This window comes from Thermobia domestica, chromosome 1 (assembly GCF_964235325.1).
Source record: "Thermobia domestica chromosome 1, izTheDome1.hap1.1, whole genome shotgun sequence".
NCBI classification, from domain to species: Eukaryota; Metazoa; Arthropoda; class Insecta; order Zygentoma; family Lepismatidae; genus Thermobia; species Thermobia domestica.
The window spans coordinates 305,836,425-305,857,994 of NC_137454.1; the positions used below are offsets into that span (position 1 = coordinate 305,836,425).

The window sequence follows — 21,570 nt, forward strand, 5'->3', positions numbered from 1 at the left end:
GAAAATACCACACCTCAATATAAATATTTTCCCCTAAATTTCTTTAATTTTCAGAAATAGTGGGAAAAAGGAAGTGGTTCGAAAAAATTTACCGCTCCCGACCATGGCCCACGTGTAAATACGACCCAATAAATGAGAGCTCTTCTGAAAGATCAAATCTAATTTTTACATCGACGGATGATCAATGAAAATTTTCTTTGTGTTACACGACATCGAAGATATAAAGGACGGGAGCTAGCAATAACGTGGGCTCCCAAAACGACCTAAGCTTCAATCTGGTATAATTGACGGGCGCACAGACCATCATGCAAGATAAACCCGAAACCAGACTATTCCACACCAAACTAACTGCGCTTCCAAGAGAGCTGGATCACATGACCACGCTACCAGATCCGGCATTAATGAAAATTAATGATTGAGAAATAATTATTTTAATGAAAAGAGGGAGGAAACGGGAGAATACGATGTTGTTTACCATAAATTCACATGGTCTGAGATAAAGCATGGTGTGCAGGCGCACACCCAGACATTTTTGTTGGGAGGGATCCAAAGTATTTTTTGGGGGTGGGGCGGTCCAATACGTCTATGTAGTATTGAACCGGTGTTGTTATTGTCAATAATTATCTGTTAAGAACTACCACTTATATTCGCTGGAAAAAATATAGAACTATGTTGTTTTTTATAAGAAAAAGAATACAGATGAAATGTAAAATTAAAATTTTGTAATCTACTCAATGATTTCTCTGTTTAACAAGCATAATTATATTAAGAAAGAATACAAATGTAAGTCGAGTTAGAAAGTTTAGGAGGTCCGAACCCGGTAGACTCCGCGTAGTTACATCCCTCCCTACGCCTATCGGCGCAAATCTGTCTTCAACACCGAAAGGGGGGGCAGGTAAGATCATTCCCATAATCTTTTTTTTTTTAAGCGATATTCAAAATATTTATGAAGTTAAAAAACAATGCTGTAGAGAATCAGGGGAGCAGAGTTGTCTTCAACATTGCGAGGTGGATAAATTTGAGGCTTATTCTGGAGGAAGGGAGGTGAGACTCATATTACAGTAGATGAACTTGACTTCTGAGGCGAACCTGTTGTGTATTATATACTATCAGGTGATGTAGATAAAGTGGCAATTGGACACAAATCATCACATTTCTACCCCCAAAACTACATTTCAAATTGGATTATTGGGGGGAGTCCCTCCAGTTCCAAGATTGCGGGAGACAGATCCACTTCATCCTCCCCGGGATTTGCGCCAGTGCCTCTGCCTCTCGAGAAATATTCCCTTCTACCTCACTGTTTGGTAACTCCTCGTATATAACTATAAACTCGCGAAAATAAACTTAGTAAAAGTAACATAAGTTTTTGTTTAATTGAATGTGTTTATAAATGCATTGCTTCTTCTTTGTGGTTTATTTGCATTATACAACTTCCTGCGGTTGCGCATTTCGAACTAATATTCTCTAAAATATTGCGCTTTGTGCCATGTTGTTATTGACTTTCGACGTCACGGTTACCCAGACAGCAGCTATGATGTTGGGTCAATGACTGTGTCTGCATTAAATTCTTTGATATTAAGATTTTTTCGAAGATATTTGAGATTATTCTTAGTTGAATAGTTTTGATATTTTTAGTCAACGTTTAAATTAGCGATGGCGTTCTTTAGTTCAATGATGAGAGAGTTTTTGGAGGATCCTTTTTTTCGGTAAGTGACAGTGTTTTCTTTTCGTCGTGATAACAATATCGTGGTGCTAAGTAGAATAAATCGATTTTACATACACAAGTGAAGGAAAGAAATAGCATACGAATATTAACAAAGAACTATATAATCAATTCTTTATATTGTCATTTGGCGATTGTTTATGAGAAAAAGGGATCTGTACAATTCATATTTCTTTTTAAAACTAAAGTTTGAGTGAATCATATTTTAATTAACAGGAAACTACAATACTGCTATATTAATTGCATTGCAATATAATTTTAAACAATGTGCATAATTATTAAATTATTATTGATTGAATTGGGACTTCTTCCTGATATCAGATATTTAATATCATATTTCCTCAAGTTGTAGCTTGTGATGAAGAGTAGAACACTGGATAATCTTGAAAAATATTACAATTTATAGTTTCCTTTATAGTTTCCATTTTAATTTGACAAACTGACTAAACTCACCCAACCTAAGTTAGCGAAAAGGTGACTGGTATTATAGTAACACACACCACAAACAAATTACATGGAAAAGAAATATATCTATATTAATGACACGGGGCATAGGTTTAGATGAAGGGAGCTAGAAGTAGGTAAAACTAGAACATTTACCGGAGAAATGAGTTGAATTAAAGGAAGCTTAATTGATTTGTGTCGCATTTAAGAATGGAATAGAAGTACATGTAGAAATGCACTGTACTTACCGGCAAGGGCGCCCATCAGGGGGGGGGCAAGGTGGGGCGCTTGCCCCCCTTTAGAGGAAATTGTGCTTCGGAAGATCGAAATCCAATAGATATTTTAGAATAGTTACCGCAAAATTTGAGACTACATTTGAAATGTCGCTTATATTCCACCTCCTTGGAAACCACAACATGGGCGCTCTTGCTTACCGGAGCTCACATAAGGGAATCTTACAATGATGCAAGTAGTTACCGCCAACCTAACCTAAACTTGACCTAACCTAATATTAACAGAAATGGGCAAAATTATAACATTTCGAAAAAGACAGGCTAGCCACCTTTCACTAAACATAGGGCTTTTACCGTATTTCGTATAATTTAGAGGGGCACGGTGGCTCAGTGGTAGCGCGCTTACCTCTGGTGCGTGGGGTCCTGGTTCGATCCCTGGTCTCTGGAACCAAGTAAGTTTGTGCCCAAGGGCGCCCATGTGGTTTCCAAGGGGCAAGTATAAGCGACGTTTCAAAAATTTCAAATTTTGCTGTAACTAATGTAAACATTCTATTGGATGTTCGATATTCTGAAGTACAATTTCCTCTAGGGGGTAAGAGCCCCACCTACCCCCCTGATGGACGCCCTTGTTTGTAGCGGACATCATGTCCGTGGGTTTTCTCAGGGTACTCCTGTTTTCTCCAACTTCCTCATTCCACCAATTCTTCCATCATCATTAACTTATCTTAATCATCGTCTCCCTTAGCATAAATGGGCATAAACCTGGGACTGAAACTGAAATAGGCTATTTCATTCCGTTTCATTTTCTTATACGTAATCTATAATAATAGAAATTTTAACCCTGCAAACTGTCCATTTTAGAATTAAATCGACACAATACATGATTGTAAAAATACACATATATTAATGCTCAAATCTAAATATGGTTACAACTTGTTTCCTATTTTTAAACAATAAAATTGAAACTGCTGCTTTTAAGTAGTAATTAAACCGTCACATTAGTTGTAACTCACCAAATTTTTAAAGGGTTTTTCCTAGTTAGATAGTGAAATCGGCCCTTGATCCAAATTGGATTGTTATTGAACCGACCTAAAACTACCTCATAAAAAATTTGACCTCCTACCTCCTCCCCTTACAGAATTATCGTATCATACATGCTCAAAATTGAATATTTTTAAATTTTAGTGGGGGTGGTCGAAAAATTTTGAAAGTTTCACAGATTGTAGATACTATCTAGATGTAATTGTGCAATTTTTTCAAAACGATCGATGCGTATTTTCTTTATTTTTTGTGTGTTGAAAATTTAAAAAAAAATGTAGAAAAAAATTTGGGGGGGGGACACGTCGCTGATTTTTTGGTTAAAAAATTTGTTATACCCTTAGGTACAACATATATTTTTTCGGGGCCTGAAAGTGATGTAAATATTGTCAAAAAGAAATAAAACTGAAAACAAATGTGTTTTTCGCACAGTTTTCCCACCATATTAGGGCCCTCAAGGTGAGGATCCCTTCAAACAATCCTTTGTCAGAGTTCACACCTTCCGCTTCTGTCGTTCTTTGGCTGCTTCGATTGTGTTAATTTTGGAATATAAACACCAATTATATCTCCGTAACAGTGCTTCCACTTCAACCGACTCTTGCACAACAAAGTTACACAGCTCGCGGTAGAGAGCGCTACCGATAGAGCGCCACTGTGTGCGGCCAGTGAAGCAAGCACTGATAGGTACGAGGAGCCGACGCGAGGTGTGTGTAACTTCGTTGTGCAAGAGTCGGTTGCAGTGGAAGCACTGTTACAGAGATATATTTGGTGCTTCTATTTCGAAACTGACACAATCGAAGCAGCCGAAGAACGACATAATCGGAAGGGACGCAAGAGAAAGGAAAATTGTGAACTCTTGGCAAAGATTGTTTGAAGGGGCCCTCACCTTGAGAGCCCGAAAATGGTGAGAAAACTGCGAAAAACACGTTTGTTTTCAGTTTTATTTCTTTTTGACAATGTTAACACCACCTTCAGGCCCCGAAAAAATATATGTTGTACCTAAGGGCATAACAAATTTTTTAACCAAAAATCAGTGACGTGTCCCACCCAAAAAATTTTTTCTACAATTTTTTGAGATTTTCAACACGCAAAAAATAAAGAAAATACGCATCGATGGTTTTGAAAAAATTGCACATTTACATCTAGATAGTATCTACAATCTGTATAACTTTCAAAATTTTTCGACCACCCCCACCAAAATTAAAAAATATTCCATTTTGAACATGTATGATACGATAATTCGGTAAGGGGAGGAGGTAGGGGGTCATTTTTTAAAATGTAGTTTTACGTCAAGGGTAACCTTTTAGGTCAATAGCGACCCAATTTGGATCAAGGGTCGATTTCCCTATCTTACTAGGAAAGACCCTATATTAGCGTCAGTCAGACAAGCCATAACACAGGTGGCGACATCTATTAGTGTGACTGTTTACTATTTATGTCGTGAACCGTTTGCCATTTTAAAAATAGGATGTTCGGTGAAATCGTAAAACAAAATGTACAACGTTTTCCGCTTTCATTTTGAGAGATTTGGTATGTATGTATTTTCCAGCATAACTTCTTGAATGCCTGGAGTAATTTCAACCGAACTTCGTACATATTTGGCCTACAGCTTGAAAAAGTACTGTGGACATAACACTTCTAACAGCCTTAGGAATGGGAGTGGAGAATGACATGTAAAAATATTTGAGAATGATTTATGTTAGTGTCGAATACATCGTTTTCGCGCACGGGGAGAATGGATTTTTGGAAAATATTCGAACCTACTTTTCTCTTTAGGATCAAAACCCGTAGGATAGTCTTTTTCGGCACACTTTTAATCCTCTTAAGATACATTCTTTAATCAAAGAGACACTATAAAAACCCATCTTAAGAAAGGTAGCCCTATCATGTTTTAAGGTTCCTTTCAACTGATAAGCATCTTTCCCGTGATATTATCACAAACAAAAGTCAACGTCGCTTTCAATGTAGCCCAGAAACATAAAACATGCCTTCTTTGTCCGGCCTTAAAACGATTATGTTCAAAAAAGTACGGACATGTGTCCGCTTATTTTTAATGAGGAGTGTATATACTGAATTTCATCGTCCTAACTTGAGATACTCTATTTTCGGATAAATTTTGAACTCCCTGTATCCCCCTGAGGAGATACATTTTAATCAAAGCAATAATATAAAAACAGATCGAAATAGGTGATAATTATATTCCAAAGTACATCTCAAACGTTTCAGATTCCCGGTTGGTGAACATGTGGTTCGAATTCCACGTTAACCTGTAGATACACCCGTCTCATATAGCCTTGATGCTGAAAGAGACACTAAACCCTTATCCAACCAACAATCAAACTGTTCAGCCTCTTACGTATGATGCGATTCTACACAAGATTGCTTCCATTTTATTTACTGCAATGGATGGAAAATATCGCAAAAATATCAATCGATTGATCGAAATATCACCTATGTACATAGTTCTTGCTGTTTGCGATACTGCATAATGCAACACCAGTCGTGGCTTTTAAGCTAAATATAACAAGCTTCCCATTCTTCGCGATAAGGTGTTTTACTGTCTAATAATAACTTAATCGAACCACCGTTACTTTTGTCACTAGAAATAGCCACTGGGTTTGCATCTTCCAGTCTAAATCACTTTAGAATATTTTCTACATAGACACGCTGATATACGAAATTTCCTTTATTTACATTCCTAGAAAGTTATTAACTTCCCCCATTTGTCATTTCTAATTCACATTGAAGTTGCTGTTGAAATTGCTCTATTTCTATGTCGCTGGCGCTTAACATAAGATCATCGTCGACGAAGATTGTTGTTAGTATTGTACTCCCTTTTTGTTGTCTTACAAAGATACAAGGGCCTGCTTCACTTCTTTACCTGTACGCTTCATAAAAATTACTAGCTTTTGAACACCTTGAATCTTATTTCAGACTATGTAAGCTCATGTAAGCTTACACACTCGTTGAATGTAGTCACCGAATCCTTTCAGTTAATAGAGCTCCTTCGTGGCTAAGTGGTTAGCATACGTGTCTTTGGCTCGGGAGGCACGGGTTCGATTCCCGGTGGGAGCTCAAGTGGTTCGGATTCCACGTTAATCAGTAGGTCCACGTCTCATATAGCCTCGCTGCTGAACGGGACGTTAAACTCAAACTCAACTCAACTCCTTTCAGTTAATGCATAGAGTATTTCTTCTTCAAACTTGCCATTCTTCAAACTAGAAATGCTGCCTTAACACCAAATTACTCATCGATAGGTTTTCTGCCACTGCTATAACTAGCATCTTTCTTACTGTATTGTAGCTACTGTACTGAACGTTTCATTATAATCTATTACTGTATTTGCGAATAGCTTTTTGATACTAATCTTGCATTGTAGCGTTGTACAGTGCCATTTGCATTCAACTTTGTTCGAACACTCATCTGATTTCTAACGTTGGCATTTTTGAAAGATCTACTTACTAACTCCGCTGTATGATTTTCTTTTAGGGCTTCCATTCCTTCTTTCTTCCTAGCCACTGTTTTTTGCTAACTAATATAATTACTTCCTTGTAACATTGCGGATCACCTTCGTTCTCTTCTGCTAAAGTATAACACGCAGTCTCCTGATGTCATCCATGCTGACTTCTTTATTTCTCAGCTTGACTTCCGCATCGATTTTTATTCTGAGGTGTTGATTTGTTCTTTGTCCGAAAAATGACCACTTTTTTGATCATGTATACCTTCCTCTAGAACTTGAACTTCCTCCGAAATTTGACTTTGGACTTACTCCCAAATTTAGTTTCCTCTAACAAATTCTAGCACGTACTTTCTGGTTTTAAAAACACCCTATGAATTTATAACTTTTTGCAGTGACGCTATATATATATATATATATACTTTGTATCCATTCAGTTCGTTCAAATAACCCATAAATTTTCCGTATATAACCGTTTTTCAAACTTTTTACGCAATTGCTTTGGAACGTGAACATAACGTTCACTTACAAACACTTCCGGACACCTGGCACTTTTATCGGGTTTCTTGTCCACAGTTCATCCAGTGTTTTGTCATGCTCTTTTGGTTTTCTTCTGTGATTCAGTATGTACACAGCAGTTTCATACGTATTAGCCCATATTGCTTTTGGTAAACCACTTACGTTTATCATCGACCTTTCCATTTCGATAACAGAATGATTTTTCCTTAAGCCATTTTGCTCTGGACTAAATGGTGTTCAAATAACTTGTGCAGTTTAGGGGTGTTCGATAAGGCTGAAGACCTATCGAACTTCGGGAGTGAAAATTTATCGAGTTGTCATCGGTTACTCGAAACCGTTCTAGTATTTGAAATTATCGAAGTTTCGGGTATTATCGAATTTTCGAGTATTATCGAAGTTTCGGGTATTATCGAAATTTCGAGTATTATCGAAGTTTCGGGTATTATCGACATTTCGAATATTATCGAAGTTTCGGGTATTATCAAAAGTAGTGATGAAGAGTTCGTTTCCTTCACCTCTCCAATGATTTCTTCTTGCAGCCAAACTAGTCAAACAACTTTCTTCATCTGATAAGTTATTGCAAAGTTGTATTTGTCGAAATCATATGTAAAATTATTTTTCTGCCTGCCCCGTTATTGGCGCAATCGGCAAAGTGACTATTAGTAGACTAATGTTGTCTTGGATTCCAATTCCATTCGGGTGATGCATGTTTTCTCTTCCTCTTTCTCTCTTCTGACAGACTGCTTATACCTTGTACAGATTTGTGGGGAAAAAACTTTTCCTTCACTACATTGCTAAGGAGAGAAGTTTTAAAATAAACACTCTGCATATATGTAATACATATTATATACAACTATGATAACCTCGAATACATCGTTTCTTTCGAATACTCCGATAATCCCGAACTTTTCTAAATATTCAAGCGACACGACAAATGCGATCATATTGATATATTTCTGTATTTTCTGCTTTCAAACAATTTGAGATTCTCGAACAGTTCGAGTGTCTCGAAGTTGTCTAATGTTTCTTACATTTCGAGTGCCTCGAACACTTCGAGAGTCTCGATCATTTCGAGAGTCTCAAACATTTCGGGAGTCTCGATCATTTCGAGAGTCTCGAAAGTTCGATAATTCGATAAAATTAAAATTCTTTATCGATGAAACGGTTTTGAAATTTTATCGAATTGTTATCGATTACTCGATTATCGGAACAGCCCTAGTGCAGTTCCCATTTTGTTCAGCATTTGATGCACTTCTTCACAGTCAACTTCTTTACCTCCATCACACTTGAACATTTTCACCGTATATCCTCCTATTGGAGTTTCATTAAGAAATACGCAGACACTTTGCTACTTCTTTTATGACGTTATTGAAAAATATTTTCCGATAGTTGCTGTAATAGTCTGTAAAACACACGTATTTGTACTTTTCTCTGTTTTCACAGAGATCGACTTATTCACGTTAACATATATTAAATTACCTACTTCTTTATCCGACCTAACCTTAAACGTTTTTGTGTTTGCTTTTCCCAAAACACAAGCATCACAAAATTAACTCTCTTTTCTGAATGTCGTAAACTTTTATGTTCATTTTTCGCAAAAGCTTCTTTTTCGTATATTTTGTCTTGATGTACTACCTTTTCATCCACACTTAAAATAACTGGTAGTGTTGCAATATTTACTACAGCTGGCTCGTTGGGCATTAGTATTTGCATGTTCATTATATATGCGTCGTTTTCCCACTTACCTTTGCAATATTTTCGTGTTGTTTTCTTCAATGTAACTTTTTGTTCTTCAATTGAAACACTCACCCGTGTTCTACAACACTTTTCATTGAAAACAGATATTTTTCTATTTTAGGTATATACACTTTCAAGATAACCTGGTTTCCATTTGCCTTGAACATGTAATTCTATATTTATCTTGCCGGCACCATATGCTTTCATTATGTAAAATTTGTATATATTTCAAATTGTTTCTCTTCCTGGCATTTTTTCTTTACCTTGTCAGCCTTCCACTTAATACAATGGAATTTTAAACACTTACCGGTCTGACACTAGTAACATTTACGACTGCCTTCTTTCTTCTTTGTATTGTTACACTTGGATTTGTTACTGATTGTTTGAATTTAGATTTAGCCTGTTAAAATCAGAATTTTCAAAGACGCTGAAACACGGGTCCGCTTATTTTAAATGAATATTTACCTAGATATATACCAAGTTACGTTCCTAAGTTGATAATGTCCTGAGATACTCAGTTTTTCACATAAAGTTCGACCTTTGCTCTCCCTTAGGATACACATCTTAATCAAATTAACATGATTATAACTTAAGTTAAGCCATCGTCCTGTCTTATACGCCTACGCATTTTAATAAAAATAACATGAAGGAAGCCTGGGTTAGGTCGTGCACCAATCATGTATCAAAAATCATAAAAAATAATGAAATGGTCTAGGAGTTCGTGGACAAACATCGTTACGTTAATTTTCTATCGTCGTCTGAGATTCAACACTGCGTATCTCCAATTTTGGCGAATTTGAGGTTTTGATACCATTAGAATCAGTATAGAATGGCGCACCATCTGGTTAAGTAGTACACCTATATCACGACAAATGGCTCTGTTATACTCTCAAAGAAACACTGCGTATAATGAGGCTGAAGCTAGTTTTTAAACAGTTTTTTTGTCTCTCCTGTAAAATTGGTGAAGTGTTAACTTACGCGGTATTGAATCTCAGACGACGATATATAAGATATGAAGATGCCACATTACCTCCTTAAAATAGGAAGTTTTAAAAGCACTGGGACGCGGTTCCACTTATCTTAAATGAAGAATTTATATACAAAGTTTCATCTTCAGAACTTAATAAGATCATCAGGACCTCAACTTTTCGCATAAATTTTGACTCCTCTGGTCTCCCTTTAGGATGAGCATTTTAATAAAATACATGATGGAAATCTAGATTAATACATGGTCTGGTAATGTACCAAAAATCTTCAAAATCGGCGCAGAAGTTTAGGAGAAGTTCGTTACGTCGTTATATTCATTTTTATATTATTGAAAATGCTTCTTTACCACAGCTTAAATGGCAATTTTCAAGAACGCTGCAATGGGTTCGTTTATTTTAATGACGAATTCGTATATCAAGTTCCATCTTTCTAAGTTGACCGGATCGTGCGTTCTTGCATAAATTTTGATTTCTTCAGCTTTCCTCTTATGATACGTACTTTAATCAAAACATGTTAAAAACTGAAGTTAGACCATGGTTCTTTATGAACCAAAAGCACCGAAATCGGTGCAACGGTATAGCAAGAATTTGCGAACAAACATAGCTTCGTTCATGTATGTATAAATAAGAGACAGAAGATGCCTAACAATTGCAACCCCTCCCTTTTTCTTCCCTTCTAAGGGAAACATCAAAAAACGCTGAAACACATCTTTAAATATTTTAAAATAAAACCCTAATTATCAATTTTCATGCCTCTAACTGAGATTTCGAGATATTACTATCTTTCAACAGTTCTTTTATTCTTCCCACTTTTTTTCGTCGGAAAACAAAACACCCGCTGAGATATGTCTTTAATTGTCTAATTTCCAAATTTCAGGTCTCTACCCTTCAGAGAATCGGAAATGTATACAATTTACTATAATAATGGCAGCCCTATTTCCTCCCTGCCCCATACTCATGGAATTTCCCCAAAACCTATGCACTATCAATATTTCAAGTTTCTAGCTTACGCGGTTTGGCTTGTGCATTGGTAAGTCACCCTTTCACTAGGATTTCTTTTATAGAGAGTTATAAAATTAAGTGGAGTTTTAAATTCATCTCTTCATTTTAAACTAACTTCAACCTCAAGCTATGGGGATAATTCGGAAGTCCGAGACAAAACATATGCCATCATAAGTTTGTTTCATAAAGAAAACTTTCTTGTTTCTTTTATGGTTAAAGATGAATTTTATTTACCTTATTGTTGTTGGTCTTCGATCGCTTCCAGCTGACAGGAACTTGTCTTATTCACTCCTATTCAAAGGTCAATAAACCCGGACCAGTCTTCTTGAATCGCCAACAAAGAGCTTCGTCTCGGTTTGGCATGATAAATTGTCACAGGTGAATATTCTTTATAAATAATTGGGTACAAACTCAGCGTGTTTGCGGAAGTTTAACAACAGGGAAAAGTTCTTTGATCCAATGGTCTTATTGACCGACTGAGTCAGAACGCAATAATGCGTTAATACTGTATGCGATTACAAAACGTATTGTTCACAATTGCATGTAACTGCGCATTTCTTAGTTTAGAAGCTTGTGAAGGAAGACTTTCATGTTAAAGTCAGAAATGTGCGTAAAATAGCCTTACACAAAAGCAAGATGGGGTGATTTTCTCCTTGAAAAATAACTAATTTCTGCGAATTCGGTAGAGCAATAATTTACATGCAAGTAGTAACTATATTCTATTCCTTTTCTGTACTTTTTTCGATATTGAATTTGTAGTTCTGCTTCAAATTCCTGGAAACATACAGTCATATCGTACGATTAATCTAAAGTGTTACAGTATCTAACAACATTACATGCATGGTGTACAGTGCTTATAAAACTAAATTGATAGCTCTTAAGAACAAATAGAAGTTTGACATAAATATTATTATTATTATTATTCGAAATAGATTTGAAACTTTATCTCCAGTATGTTTCCCACTTCCGGAGGTCCGATTCAAGGAAATTTACCTTCGAAATATGAGACCACAGCAGAATCAATATTTATCTGGTGTCTTCTCGAAATTTAACCGCAGCTATGGAAATGAAAGGTTTTTTAAAAAGTGAATTCATTTGACATTGTGAAACTATGCGAATTCAATACTGAAATTGAAAGTAATAGATCTACAATTTCCGTTTGCAGATGAAATCTGCTGTTTGGATACTTAATTTACATTAAAGACAGTTTCTAGTAGTTTCGGTTTCAGTAGAAGAACAGGAGATAAATGGAGATCTATTTTTGGATTTCTGAATCTATATCAAATACCGTTCATCGCCTCTATTAAGTTTTTACTCTTTGAGAATCAGTATTGGAACCGGAAGAAGTAGTTGACTTTTACATCTTCTGTTTGCAATAGAGAAATAAAGTAGGAGGGAATATATTCTTGCTATACCGCATCTACGTCAAAAACTGCTTTTTGCTATCTATTACCATTTTTACACTATGCTGGTCAGTGTTGAAGTCTGAAATCGTAGATTGCCACCACTTTTGATTTGATACAGGAATTAAGATTGAGATAGAGAAAGAGGTTTTTCTAGCATTTCAGGTTTTAGTAAAGAGATAAGGATGAAGATGGAATATATTTTTGGAACGCTGAATCGATTAGAAAAAACCCTCCCTCTATCTACTGCTGTTATTGTTCTGTAATGATAACGTTGAAACGGAAAATGGTTTGTTTTTGCTACTTTCGTTTTAATAGAAAAATCTTTGAGATTTACGTCCCACGATTATGCCGTGTGGGCTAAAGGAGACAATGATGATGAGAAATGAATGAAATGGTGGAATGAAGAAAGTGGGAGGAAACCGGAGAACTGAAAGAAAACCCACGGCGTTTGTCCACCACAAAGCTCACAGAGGAGCTGGCATCAAACGAGGGATCTCACGAACCAAAGGTGAACACTCTACCATTTAACCACCGCGGCCCCTCTGGTTTGAATAGAGGATTCATGGAGGAAATAGAACACATTCTTGAGATTCTGAATCGATTACGAAAGCCCACTTCTCGCTCTTATCATTTTCGCTCTACACCGCAAACCTTTCGACGGATGGACATAACAGTTCTGAAAGACTTCATACGTTTTTGCATAGCACAGTTTGGAATTCTAAAAACAAGGAATTTGTTGAACGACGAAAGAAGATATACTAATATCATCTTAAATTAAGTGCGTTTCATCATGAAAATGGAAACTGATTCAGAAAACGATCTTGGATTATGTAAGCAGAATTTCGATGATGTGTTAAATACTTGGAAAGCAAAGGAAAGAACAGTGACCTCCAGACGAGAGAATCAAGGATTGAGGAAACGTTCTTTGAAAAAGCTATTTAGAAATAAAAGAACTTCTAATCATGGGTATTTAATCATACTTCAGTTAAAGTACTCAAAGCGACAGAAACAATTTTAATATAGTAGATCAGTAATCTATTCTGTCTAATATAGTAGAAAAAGAAATCACTAAGAAATTGAAAAGAATTGGTAATATATAGTATTTCTATCTAATGTAAGATAGACAATGAAATGAAGTGACTAATTACCGAGGGATAGTGATACTAGCAACATGCAAGATCGTGTACAACGTCTTGTAGTATTGTTAATTTCGCATATACTACTTATCTGGATCAGAACAGGAATTATTCAAGAGGTAGAAAGTTTCGGGAATGTAATGAATTAGTATGAACTTATCTTCAAAAGGTCATATCTAGTTCTCACTCTCACATATGGATTTGCTTCAAGTTCAATGACAATCAGCATGCGAAACCACCTTCCCGAGAAAACACTACAAGATAAGAATGACGTGCGACGAACAATTACCTATTTCTTTGCCTCCAAAACCAGTGACTTGTTTTAGCGGGGGATTCAACAATTGCTTGACAAGTGCCCCATAGCAGAACATGTCGCGATCTGCGACGTGATCGCAGAAAATTCGCCGCGCCTGTGCAGAAAAACTGAAAGAAAAATATAATATAGCCAACAGAAAAGTGTAAAAACATGCCTGCTACGTGTAGATGTCTTAAATGCACGGACGACTCGCATAAATATAGTTTGAAGTGTTTATTACGTCACGTAAAGTGTATTTTTAACAATCACAAGTGTTTCTTCTGCAGAATTCCTGCAGAAAATTTTTGACTTACAAAAGCTCATCGCAGAAAGAGAAAGAAAGTTCTGCCATCAGGGTCAGGTGGAAGAGTGTTGTGGAATCCGAGTTTCTTGGTTAACGGTGGTGTTTCAGATAAGTCATCGTTCTTTTTCTTACTGTGCAAAACTACGATATTACTTTCCATAAGTAGAAGTTTTGATTTATATATAAAACACAAACAAACTATTTGCTGAGCAAAACAATAGGCCCTATATTCACATAAAAACTACATACGTGTTACAGTTTCGCCAACTAACATTTTGGCTTATCAGATACTATCAAAGTGTTGATAGTGTCTGATCAAGCCAAAATGTTAGTTGGCGAAACTGTAACACGTATGTAGTTTTTATGTGAATGTATTGTTTTGCTCAGCAAATAGTTTGTTTGTGTTTGCGATATTACTTATGAGATGTCCCGATAGTATTATTTAAACTATGTATATTTTCCCTGTGGAAAGAACGGGAACTTCTGTTAATCGAATATAAGTCGAGACGTCGAAGATAGTTCGGGTATGTAACATGCATGAAAAATGTAAGTCATATAGAGTTGTAATCGGGAAGTTCGGATCAAAGAGACCTATGAGAGGTCAATGAAATAAGATGAAATTTTCTAGTTTCAAGTCTCACGACTATATCCTTTAGCCTAAAGGAGGCTGGTGATTAATGGAAGAGGATGATTGTGAAAAAATTGATTGAATGAGAATGTGAGAGGAAACGGGAGAAACTCTTGAAAACCCACGAGCTCGATGTTGTCCACCAAAAACATGAGTAGTTGAAGATGAAAGCACGAGTATAATTTAGTTTGTACACGGTCTTAAGGACTTAAGTCACATTTGGTCATTTGCAGTTTGTGATACCAGAGAAACACTGTCTTGCAGTTGGTATTATTGGCATATATCTGGGTACAATGAGGAATGTGCCTTTAACCATAACATTTTGTCAGTTTTAAGGTCTTATAACAACATATTTTAAAATTTTTTGGCTCATCTGAAAAGTTAATTTTTTGACTTATAGCCCTTAACCGTATATCGAAGATTTAGTACATTATCGTGCAGAGTTTGGTAAGAGTGACTTAAATTGAATGGTCTTAATGGAATATAGGATCTAATAAAAAGGTTTTGTTTCTGTGGCTTGGAGCGTTCGGGTTTTTTAAAACCAAAACGCCATTTAGCTATTACTCAAAATATATCCCAAAACTTTAATCCGAATAAAATGTTCTTGGCTTTAGAGTGTACATATGATTTATTTTAATATAATTTACTCTTTAATTTTTATATTAAAAACTATGTTATTGGTTTTAATTTATTTTTAAATTATAAATATTATTCATTTGCTAAAGAGCCTACTGCAGAAAATTAATATGTAGAAAATAAGAATTTATTTCAATTAATATTTAAATTGCACGAAAGCGGAATTTTGAAGGCAAGTCAATACTTGACATTTGAAGGTGACATTTGCTCTTTTACAACTTTTAATGATAAGTGTTTTCTTCAGAAAATAGATTTGCATTGCAATATAATTTACTCTTCTGAAATCGTATCAGGATAGGTAATAACAGCCTCTTCTGCGATGAGTTACGGAGTGAAAAGATATCTATTAGTCTCTGTAGTTGAATCTGAAAACCTGTTATGAAGTTTTAGATCATCTAAAAAATCTTCGAGACTGCAGAATAATTTTATGTTCAATGAACCTGTTTGGTTGTGCTACAAGGGCTCTGCATTGCCTTATCAGTCAGTCTTGGTTTTGCAAAAAGAAAGAACACGTCATAAGGTGCGCTATAGAGTTAGTCATGCAAGCTCCTATATAGCCAAGGCCAAGCTATTCTAAAAGCACAATGGCTCGATATTCAAAAGTTTTCTTTTGACTTATTCATATTAACTTCAGTAGACATAGTGTAGGTGTTGGTGAAAGGTAATATTCCACTTGACGCGGTTGCTCCTTTTATACATTATTAAAAGACAATAAACATATTTTCGTCTGTTGGCAAATTATCGATCTGAGAACTTTAAAGCACTCATATGATGTCAATGACTACCGGAGACCGGAAATGTATAAAACTGCTCAATGTACGGTATATTTTTGAAACTTTGTTAAACCCATGTGTTACTTATAAAATTTGAAAGCAAAGTTCTGTATTGTTCCAACTAAGGTCCTAATGTTTTGCATTATACAATATTTGTCATAAAATATGGAACTATTTTTGTCTGAAAGATAGCAAAAGTAAGTAAAAGTTAAAATTGCACATATAGCAAAATATTGCTTTTGATGAAATACCTAAATAGTCTTGAGTGTCTAACTAGTTACCACGCCTACTTTTAGCCTGTCTTATTTCAGTTCTTGTTTCCGTTGAAAGTACAATCTTCATTGCTGCACAGGAGAGGAAGAGAAATACAAAAATAGTAATATAAATGTGTAAACTTTAGATCAGAGATCAATGTGTTATGACAAGTTTTAATTATAAAGTTTTTGTGTTGATAGAATGTTCTACCCGATACGTTAAGGTGCTGTATTAAACAGCTTAATATTCAATTTAGATCATAAAATTGTGTGTTTTGGACACATTATCCTCTTCTGTTTTATAACGTAAACGAAAGTTGAACTCACTGTTGAAAAGTTAAAGAGCAAAATCTTGATTGTCCATATACGTTGAAACTTACGGTCAGCCAAATGGCAGCAAATCTTGACATTACTTATGTTACCCTTGGTTCAATTTCTGTTCATGTTAAAACATATCAAATTATGCTCAAGATTACTATTTTTGCATTCAATTATAACAAATTGTATATAATTTATAATTTCATGGGTTAAGTATATATAATGCAAATGCTTTCACTTTTCATTGAAACGCTTCTCAATATACTTTCCTTAAAATTGTCTCTATTTACGATGACATTTCAATCAAGTTTTGAATATACTGTTTATAATATCTTGAATAGACAAATAAACAGAAACCTGGTGCAATTCTGTGCCGATATTTCGTTCATTAAAATCAGAATGAGCAACTGATTTTTGTTTTTCCTTGCTATGAAACTTGCATTAGAATAATAAATAAAAAGAAAATTACGTAGACAATCCTTTTAAGAAAAATCTGGAAATACTTACTCCAAAATTATAGCTTTAATGTGTTGCAGAGATATACTGTATAACAAATTGCAAAGCATATTAAATTACATGGTCTTCATAGCATCATTCCCAAAATAAAGTTTATGAATACAGAATATAACGTTATTGAAAAGCTAATTAGATATGATACTTTGCTACTCAAAGCTTAATTATGAAAACTTAATTAAATCTTAGACTAATTGGCGTTCTTTTATCCATGATTTTTAAGATTGGGAACATTCTTCGTATAAGACAAAAATATAGTATTCGGTAACATTCAACAAAATTGTGGAATGATCATGAGTATGGAAGAAGATAAGCTAAACCCAAGGTCACACCGATGAGTCATGAAAATGATGATTCATTTGTTCAATACATTTCATCGATGCTCATACCACTATTTCATACGGATAAAAGAAAAGAACGTAAACCAATATTGTATATATTCATTATTTAGACATTTTGTATTTTAATAATAATTAAACCTTTCGAATAGCAAAATAATTCCGGATCTGGTTCCTAGAAAGAAAAAACGTGAAATATGTCCCATGTTAAACTTACTGTATAACCCACATTTAATGTAATCTCAATGCTACTGTCTATTATCCAAATATCCAATGTCTTAAACCCAGATTAGACCAAGCAACAGTTAATTTTACGGGAAGGATATAATTTTTACGAGATATATTTATTCATATTTATTTCAGAGATCATCTAAACTTATAATCAATGTAGGACAAAATCTACAAGGCAAATTTAAAAAATTAGGATACCGCCTACATTATTTTCCTAGTTATCGATCTGCAAAGTAGTTAACGTGACATAATGAACGTAAATAATGATTACTCAACATGGATTAGTTCAATATTTTGTTATCAGGATCATATAAGAAATCAGTTACAAGGAATTTCATACTTGACTAGTACCTGAGAATAAGTTCAGAGAAATAGACATGTCAGGTTGTAATTCTTTCAAAAATATACGCCTTATCTACTCAACACAAATTCAAAAATTATTATGAATATACATAATAACTAAAATTATATTGTTTAGAAGTACAGCATGGGTAAGACAAATAGAAATTTTAAATGGAGCAAAAGATTCCTATATTATTCTTTTTTTAAGAATGAAGAATGTAAATCTATATATGATTTAATTATTTACCCTCACTCCAGAAAAACTTTGTTAACTTTTGACTCTACAAAGAGAGAGGTGATAACATGAATAAAGCGGCGCAATAAGCCGGGTTTGATTGTAGGTGGGAGTTCATATAGTTCGGATCCCACATTAAGCTGTAAGATCAGGTCTTAAATAGCCTCGGTGCTGAAAAGGACATTAAACTGCAAATCAACGACATGAGGAAAGGTGTATCTCGGAAATCAGAAGTAGTTCAAATCAGAACAATAGCATTTTTCTATCCTTCGGATAGATAATGAATCATAAACTGGAAGAATTCAGCCAAATGAGTAAAAAAAGAAATTGTCGCACATATGATTCTTCCTATGTAAGGTTATATAACGAAGGAAATAAATCCGACGGTGCAATGTTGGAGAAGCATGGGGATGAAGTAGTGTTCCTGAAGCGTGACACGAGTCTCCTTAATGACATTGTGCTGAAGCAGAATAGCACCTCTGCGATTCACAAGGACTGGATCTATGATTGTCAAATTATCATATACACGTTCTAATTTTGAAAGTACGTACGAAATGAAATTTTTCAGTTTTACGTCGCACAGTTATGCCGTGTAAGCTAAAGGAGACAGTGATGAAGAAAATGAATAAAATGGTGGAATGAAGAAATTAGAACGAAACGGAAAAACGCCGAGGAGATTCACACACATTGTGTTTGTTTACCACAAAGGTCATTTGGTGCGAGCTGGGATCAAGGGATGCCATATACCAGAGGTGATTGGAAGTACGTAGTTGCACTAATCTTCTGCCAGATGACAGCAGTTCGCGGTGCACGATGTCCCGAACAACCCACGAAATATAAAGAATTACTTTCTGTTGATGTAATTTCATATTGACTATTGGATATTTCGGAGTTTATGTGATACTAACCAATAATGAGGACGCCCTGAAGCTTCTCACGCATATCAATCCTAAGTCCAAAAACGGATAAGACAACAAACAAACATAGGCATTTCCTTATGTGTTTTCTGATTTGCAGTCCATTTCCAAGCTGGTGGAGGTGTCGATGAATGATTTCCACATGACAATAGAATACTTCTTCCAACGCCCAATGATATATGATTGACCATTATTGGCCTTATTAGCCGCCATCAATGCCCCATTATATGTGGCATGTAAATGTACTTGTTGCATCTTGTATGAATTCATCACAATTCTTAAAAGAGTAAATAACTATTGTGTTGTCCGCTCTATTACCACATCCGTACTTAATACCCGATTTCTTCCAATTTCAGTAGTATTTATTTAGTTACGAATTACGATACAAGCAATGATTTTTGATATTTTTAAAAATTATCAAGTTTTGTCTGATATTAAAAGCTGAAAATTGCATAAGCATTGCTCCAGATTTAAATTGATATTGTTTCTTGTGTTCCCATACGATTTACTACTAAACAGAATATATAGCATTACTGCAAGTTAGGATTTATTAGATTTCCAAGCTATGCATTAGAATGGGAAGCAGTAACGGATTTAGCTATTTTACAGCCCTAAAGAATTTATGGTGGGATGCCCCTTACCCGCCACTACACCCACCAGTGATAAGCTATTCACTAATGAAATCGTCCCAGCATATTTTTAACAATTTGCTTTTAGCCACAAACCTTTGTGTTTTTTTTTTTAGTATCTTTGTGGGTTTAGATAGTTAGCCTGTTTTTCTTAATACTGTGTTAAAAACAAAAGTTGCGGGTTCATCCACTTCAAATGTCAAACATGTTACTAAATAATTACACTTTTCATCCAACAGCCCCTTTGAGTTCTGTAGCCCTAATCATCTTGCCTTGTTTGCCTAGCTGGAAATCTTATAGAACGGCTAAATCACGGACATCAGAGTAAAAATGGTAAAATATGACGAGAATTTTAAAAAATATGTATTCAGTTTGCTAAGTACATCTTCAATATTCTTTCTTAACACACCTTTTAAACTGAAAGTGGTGGAAATAAATCATTTCCGGATTCAACTTTGATTTCCATAGAACAAAAACGGTAATACATGACAAAAAGCGTTCTTAAAAATAAATCCACCATCCCAGAAATAAGATTCACGTTTAAACTTATCCAACTACTAGAGCTTTCTCGTGACTATGTGGTAAGTGACGCGTCTTCGACGTGGACACGCGGGTTCAATTATCAGCGGGAGCTCATGTGATTCGGATTCCACGTTAAACTGTAGGTCCACTGCTCAAAAGGACGATAACTTTTAAAACACTCAACTTGTCTCTTACTGGAACAGGAAGCCGTAGAAATGTATTATTTTCGTTTTTCAATATTGATTTTCGAAGTTCTAGAACAATAGGAGATAGTAGGAACAACTACTTTTACATGGCAATCATCTCAGTAATTGATTTTATCTGCATACCTAGTCCTCTATTCAAACCGGAAGTGGTAGAAATTAACCATTTACGGTGTCAACGTTGATGACCATAGAACAAAAAGTAATAAATGGCGAAAAGCGGTTTTTTAAATGTACTTATAATTCCAAGGATAGATTCGGTCTCCATCCTTTCTCTCTCTACTGAAACCGGAAATTGAAGAAAACTACAACTTTTGGTTTAAATTTTGATGATCCCCTTTCAAGCAAGAACGATAATAAGCAGCGAGAAATTATTTTTTCAGCTGGATTGAATGTCTCAAGAACATGCTATCTCTCAGAGATGATACCTCAGTTGCAACCGTAACTTAAGTCTACTGATTCCGGTTCCAATAATGAATCCTCAGTCTGCAAGTCTACTGTAGTTTCACAATATGCAACAAAATGCATTTGTTATTATTTTAAATGACGTCATGTGAAAATACTCTGTATTTATTTAAATGTTATTATGCATTAGCTGAACGTATACATGGTTTTATATCTTCAATCAATACCTACATGTTGCAAAGAATTTAAAGAATGTTTGTATTTAAAAAAGACAATGTTGTGGTTCATCTACTACAGAACACTGATCTTGAGTTTTTGTTATTTCTTGTATTTTCATAATTTATAA

General features: G+C 35.1%; 1 protein-coding gene across 5 annotated transcripts in view; it reads left to right on the forward strand.

Annotated features, from left to right (window-relative positions):
• The window catches only part of kat-60L1 (katanin p60 ATPase-containing subunit A-like 1), a 322,513-nt gene that overhangs the window by 217,779 nt on the left and 83,164 nt on the right, over positions 1-21,570 (forward strand). The window contains exon 1 of one of the 5 annotated variants that reach the window (XM_081727161.1): positions 1,526-1,706. The exons of the other annotated variants lie outside the window; for them this stretch is intronic. Within the exon in view, the coding sequence (XP_081583287.1) occupies positions 1,654-1,706 (53 nt within the window). The 5' untranslated portion in view covers positions 1,526-1,653. Of the gene's footprint in view, positions 1-1,525; positions 1,707-21,570 lie in introns of those variants that run through there. 5 annotated transcript variants of the gene reach the window in all.